The sequence below is a fragment of the Condylura cristata genome, unplaced genomic scaffold (assembly GCF_000260355.1).
Source record: "Condylura cristata isolate star-nosed mole 26May11 unplaced genomic scaffold, ConCri1.0 scaffold00005, whole genome shotgun sequence".
Taxonomy (NCBI): Eukaryota; Metazoa; Chordata; class Mammalia; order Eulipotyphla; family Talpidae; genus Condylura; species Condylura cristata.
In genome coordinates, this window is record NW_004567106.1 from 7,115,561 (window position 1) to 7,122,497 (window position 6,937).

Genomic DNA, 6,937 nt, shown 5'->3' on the forward strand with positions numbered 1-6,937 from the left:
ATTGTGATGGGTGTATGCTTAAGGGTGCTATGGGAGAAAGAGAAGACTGTGGTGGGGGTAAAGTATTTTAGAACCCTGGGATGGGAATTGTGATGAGTGTATGCTTAAGGGTGTTATGGGAGAAAGAGGAGGGGTATCTGTTCTACCCTTTTTTTAATCCCTCAGGGAAGTGACACCTAAGCTGTGTCTTGAAGGACCTGTGGGACTTAACCAAGGAAAGAAACAGGGTTGTAACAACATAAGTGGAGTAGAGGAGGGTGAAGTGGTGTGAGCTAAGACTCAGTGAAACATTCAGATTATGTTCAGACTTGGACTTTATTATTCCAACCAGAGAATAGAGGGTAGTAGTTGAAGGATGCAGGAGTAAAAATAGGGAAAACAGTAGAAAATCTTCAGAACTGCATGAGAAAGAATTGAATAAGAGTAAGATGGAATAGGTTCAAGAATAATTAAGATGTAAAATTTGTAGTATCTGGAGGTTCATGCTTCAGATGTGGATGGCTATAAGAGGGCTGGTGCCCAACTGAAAGAAAAGATAATAAATTGCACAGGAAGGTGATCTCCTACCTGGAACATGATGTTTAGAAGCTACCTATCTCTATCTATCAAACTCAGTGTAATGTATATACATGTGAAGTGTAATTGTATATATAAGATTGTTTTATTTTTCCAAAATATGGAAATTCTGTTATAGCAGATGTTTTCTTCGGCTTCCCAGGACTAATGAAATGTAAAGACAAAGATTTTAAGATAGAAGAATTCAAGAGCTGTTTCTTTTTTAAACTCCAAAATGTATTTCCTCCTATAAGATTTCATTTGTCTTTCAGTCTCCTCTTACTGTCTTTTTGTCACAGATTTGTTTAAGTTGCTAGGGACCAATATATAAAAGTAATATGCTGGATGTAATTTGTTGACTTTCATGATATAGAATACTAAGAGTTATGTTGTGTTTTTTTGCTTTTGTTTTTGTGTGTGTGTGTGTTTTTAGAGTACTTTTAAGCCTATGGACTTAAATCGTGTCATCAAACTCCTAGAGGAAACTGATCAAGGAGTAAGTGTTAAGAGACACTGTCTCTGCTAACTTATAAATCATGACTTACCTGAAAAGTAACATGTTTTGCTCCAAATATAAATTCCATGTCTCCTCTTTTGGTGAAATCTAGTATATGTCTTATATATGTCACATAGTATAGACTATTTCAATTTTATGTTGAAAATATATGTGTGTGTGTGTGTGTATATATATATATATATATATATATATATTTAACCTGATAGATCAACTGTAGGAAATTAATAGATATGGTTTTGTGGAATGGACAAATCCACAGTGAATATAAACAGAAGAAATTATATGAATAGAGAAAACATCTAGTCTCTTGTCATCAAGTAGGATGTAGGGAGTAAAGGTAGATAAGTGTATCATGATGTATACTTAAAATTTTTTGATATGTAATCAGGACATATGTACACACTCATACATATACAGGTAATTTTTCTGAGAGAAAGCTTATAAAGAATGTAATGGAAATATATTTCAGACATGAGATTCAAAGCTGAGAGCTTCGGCATTGGAGGAAAGGATAATAAATGCACATGCATACATGCTCACATTCCACATGCTCCTGAGGTTGCCCAGGAATTAACTGGTTCAAAAGTCAGCAACACTATAAAATTACTATAGAACAAAGGAGATTTATACTTTTAATAAGGGGGTAAGTGGGTTGACTGGTAGATACCTCTCAAAACAAAATAATTCCCAATGAACAGTAGGGACAAAATGTTATTGTTTTAATCTTTAGCTCTGTAATTTTATATAAAAAGAAGAAAAGGCACAATTAAAAATGACTAAGAATAACATTTTCACTAAGTTTATTGTGAAAAGTATTTTAATTGTGAATATACCTGCACTTTTAAAAAGAGAATTCAACTATATAGAACTCGTACTAGCTGTTCAATGAGGCTTACTAGACACAAAAAAAGTATGGAAACTGCCACTACTTCTCACAAACAGTTTAAGAAAATTAAAAGAGCGGTGTTTTGTTTTGTTTTTAACTAGCTGAAGATAATTGGTATGCACTGGTATACTGGGCATATTTTATGTGATTTGTTTAATTTTTTTGCATTGAAGCACTGGGGTGTAGGCCAGAGGCTTGGGGGACGGAAGGATTTACCAGAGACAGAGTAGGGAGCAGGACAGGTGGATTTATGGAAATACTCTGCTAAGGGGAGCAGAAGGCAAGACAGAAGAAATCTTCTGTGCCACATGTGTTAGTTTCTTGGCCAGAGATGGAACTCAGGCCATACAGTGAACCTTAAGCGCCAGGCCATGTAGGAGGCCTCTGGGCCTGTTTTCAAAGTAAAAATATATATATAATATCTGGTCTCATAGGGTTGTCTTAAAGATTAATGAAATGATATGTATATATTGCACCTAAATATGATAAGTAGCATAGAAAAATACTCAACATAATTTAGGTATTGTTAATATTCTGCAAAAATGTTACTGATTTTGACCCTTCCTGGTGGCACGATGGGTTAAAGTGCAGTGCTGTGGAGTCACAGGCAACCACTGTGGCATGAGTTAGATCCATGGTTGGGGAGGGAGGTGACAAACTTGGAGCAGCAGACCTCTCCTGTGGGGCCCGCTGCTCCTCTCGGCAGTGTATTTCAGTATATCTGCCTTTTCTTCTCCCCACTCTGTCCCTGGCAAATCCTCTCACCCCCCCACCCACACCGCTGACCTATACCCCATTTCTTGAATGGATAAATAAATTAAAAAAAAAAAAAGTTACTGCTTTTATGAAACCCAGTTTTGAGTCTTAATTTCCTAATTTTATTTAGACAGTAGCTTAGTTTTACGTTTACTATTTCAGGAAATATTATATAATGCTTATATTATAATAATTAAAAACGATGTAATATTTTAATGTATCTACCTTTTTAAAAAAATTTCAACTGATTTAACTGCACAAAAAACTAAAAAAGGCATTTGTTTTAGGATGATTTAGAAGAAAAACAACTTAAATCTGTCAAGAAACTGGTGCAATGTTATCAAAATGGACTTGTATCCTTTATGTATATATTTTACTCATCTTCTTCACCCTAAAATGGATAATATTTATTAGAAAATGTACTTGGTTCCTATTGCTGCCACAATAAATTATCACAAATGTAGTGTCTGGAGACAACATCTGTTTTACAGAAGGTCAGAAGTCCAAAACCAATCTCACTGTTCTGTCAAGGTTTTGGCAGGACTGGTGCCTTCTAAAGGGAGAATCCAGTTCCTACACCTTCCTAGCTTCTAGAGGCTGCCTGAATTTAACTCAAGTCTCCTTTCTCTGAGCAGCATCGCTTTCACCTCTGCCTCTGCCATTACATCTTCTCTAATCCTTTCCTGCCTCTCTCTTCCTTTATAAAGTCTTTGTGATTACCTCAGTCTAACTGGATAATTTAAGGTAACATCTCCATTTTAAGATTATTAACTTAATCATATCTAAAAAGTCCCTTGTCATTGAAAGTAACATACTTACAACTTTTGGGGATTAGAACCTTTAGTCAGGTGGTATTCTGTCTAGCACAAAAATATCTAACATTCTGTGTTTTTAATAAAATTGTAGTTTTTTTTTTAGGAATATAAAGCTGAAGAAACCAGTGTAAGTACAGTTGATACCAGTTTCTATAGATTCAGAGAGACAGTGGGTTGTAGCTAGGAAGGCCAATTCAAAGCCTTGCTTCCACCAATTTGCGTATTTCCAATGTTGATAATCTTAACTTGTCACCTTATAGAATAGGGATAACATCATCTCATGAAATAACGTGCATTTAAGTGTTTAATAACCTATACAACATATAAATTATTATCCCAACTGAATGTCATCTGATCAGAATATATGGAAGCCAGTGCCTCTCAAAACTATACTTAACCAGTTCACTCTTGTTTTTTTGTTTTTAACCTTCCCTTATATATGCTATTGTACAGTACAATAAATTTGTCCTAGAGAACTCTTAGTTTCAGAAGTCATCTTATCACAAAACTAGCAGAGATGTATAGGCTGCAGTCTCCCTGACATTGTTCTAGCCTGTTCCAAAGGAGACACCAGTCTAATAATACTAGCTTATTCTGGTATTTCAAAATAAGCTACTATGTTTCCTGTACAGGGAAACATGCTTCATAGTGTTATCTAAATCTTTTCTTTATTTTAGCCTGAGTTTTATATAGATATGTGGTATCAGTGTATTAGCTAGTCTTGTCACTTTCAAACACTGTTTACCGCTTTCTTTTCCTCTCTTAACCCAATGCCTCATTACTGCCATCTTTTTTTTTTTTTTTTCATCAGGTTAGAGAGTTGTTGGCAAATTACACTATACTCAAATGTGTCCTGCAATCTGGGTTTAGTAGATTGTAAAATGTAAAGCAAAGATAAGTTTAAGTATCTCGGTCACTTTTCTAGGAAGTTAACAGGAGATTTATAGTTCTAATATACCTAGTCTCCCACTTTTGCTAAGAAGCTACTCCTAGCATGAGACTAAAAACTAGGATTCAACCAAGAAATGAAAGTCACAACTATCATGTTCCCTGATCTGTAAAACAAAATCTAGGAGATCTGTGTACCAATTTGGTTTTTAAATAGGTTTTAGAGTACTTTTACCTAATGAGCTAGAGCTGGTACATTTTGCTTTCAAACTAGCTTAAATGAAATAAAATTTCTATCTAAACTTTATAAACAAGAAAATCTGAGTGACATTAGTAAAATAATAGAGAAAAGTACAGCAGACCTAGATTACTAATTCTGTTATTTGCTTGTGAGTAGAAATGAAGTATATAATTGAGTTTTAATTTTTTTCATTGTGTTATTACTCATTGTCACTAGTAAGTTATTGATCAACTTAATCTGTAGTGTAGTAGTAGTTGGTAAGCAATTTCTAAAAATATTTTGAGTAAAAGGTTACTGAGACAAAATCAAAAACCATATTCTTTTAGAAATTGTAGTTCTCAGTTTTCCTCCTTAGAATTTAAAATTAGTATTATTAAAATAGTGTCAACTATATTTAACAAAATTGATGTTATGAAGATTAAGTTATAACATTATTCATTATATATCTTAACTAATACTATTAAAGCCCCTAAGGGATTTAGCACATATATTTAAAATTCTGGATCTATGTGCAGGAAAAATCGAAAACCAGCCTAATTTTATAGAATCTGCATATGATATCCTAAAATTATGTGGGTAAGTTTTCTTCTTTAATGTTATAGTAACATACGGTATTTTGTTATTTTATTTTTTTATTACAAAGATGCTACACACTGTAGAAATATGACAAAGACCTGAAAAAACTTCCCTTGATCACTGGACTCTAGTAGTTGGTTATTTTAAAGGTAATCAATTTTTATTGTAGGCAAGGTTCTCTAAGTAAAAAAAAAAAAAAAGAAAATGATACATGGTAGATAAAGTCAAGAAATTTTCATATTTTTAGAGAATCATTGACTAAATTTATGAACAGTATGTTCTCTAGTTTTTCCTGTCTCATTAGAAAATTGAGTTAAGTTATACTAGGTGTCATGTTTGATTTGATTTCCAAATTTTTTTTTTAAGATTTATTTATTTATACATACACAACTGGGGTACAGGCCAGAGGTGCAAGGATGGTGAGAGGATTCACCACAGACAGAGTGGGGAGCAGAATAGGCAGATCGACGAAGTACACTGCTGAGGGGAGCAGGGGGCAGGTCAGGAGAGGTCTGCCGCCATGTGGGTCACCTCCCTGGGCGGGCAGGAATCTAGCTCATGCTGCAGTGGCTTTAGCTTCTCAGTGCTGTGCTTTAACCCGCTGCACCACCAGGGAAGGCCTGATTTCCAAATTTAAATGGAAAATAAATGTCGCTAATTCTTTTGGCATTTTTAAAAAATGTAAGTTAGAGATCAGAATTATGACATTGTTTTATTCCCATTTGTTCCCATCTCCTGCACTATTGCTTCTGCAGCCATTTTGGGGAAACTAGGTTACTCTTCTGCTTCTTTGCTGCCACACAGTGGCTAATCAGGACACATATTCATTTTCAACTTCAACATAATGAAATTTCTTGAAGTATAAATAAACCTTTATGACAATTAAGCCTTGTAAACCTTTTACAATTTTATGTTTTAAATTGTTTGTTTCTTTTAATATACAAATAATAATGTTAGTAGGACTATGTAAATATGGTAGATTTTAACTCACTTTGAGATATAACAATCTATTTAAAATTACAGTATAAACTTTTTATAAATAGATTTTATTTTTTATATTGAAGAAAATGGTAAAAGTTAAGTTAATTTTTTAAAATAAGACCATGAAAAAGAAAATGGATAAAAGAAATTATTCCTCTGGTACTTTCAAGGAAATTTTACATACTAGCTGGAAACCATCATTTTGATGTGAGAGTGTATTATGAAGACACTTCCAAATTTTGAGGCTGTGCAAGTCCTGGAAACCCAGGTTATTGTTCATGACTTTTTTAAGATTTATTTTTACATATATATGCATACAAGAACTGGGGTGTGGGTAAGAGGTGTAGGGTTGTGAGAGGATTCACAGAGTGGGGAGCAGGACAGTCAAATCTACTGAAATATACTGCTGAGGGGAGCAGCAGGTTAGACAGGAGAGGTCTGCTGCACCTTGTGGGTTAGGACCCTGGCCAGGCATCCAATGCATGCTGCAGTGGCTGCTGATAGCTTGATAGCACTGAAACTTTTAACTCCTGTGCCACCAGAGAGGCCCCTTATCTTTATGTTTAATATCAATGCTCCTGTACATCTCTAACAAGATCTTATTTTCAGGCCCTCCCTGGTTGTGCAAGGGGTTAAATTAAAGCACAGGGACCTCTCTGGTGGCACAGCAGGTTAAGGCACAGCACTGCAAGCCAGCACAGCTGCTTCAGTGTGAGTTCCAT

At 34.6% G+C, this 6,937-nt stretch overlaps 1 protein-coding gene across 2 annotated transcripts in view; it reads left to right on the forward strand.

Annotated features, from left to right (window-relative positions):
- The window catches only part of CFAP69 (cilia and flagella associated protein 69), a 54,769-nt gene that overhangs the window by 6,293 nt on the left and 41,539 nt on the right, over nucleotides 1–6,937 (forward strand). For both annotated transcript variants that reach the window (XM_012720708.1, XM_012720709.1), the window contains exons 2-4: nucleotides 989–1,051; nucleotides 3,002–3,067; nucleotides 5,125–5,234. In XM_012720708.1, coding sequence (XP_012576162.1) covers nucleotides 989–1,051; nucleotides 3,002–3,067; nucleotides 5,125–5,234 — 239 coding nt within the window. The remainder of the gene's footprint in view (nucleotides 1–988; nucleotides 1,052–3,001; nucleotides 3,068–5,124; nucleotides 5,235–6,937) is intronic.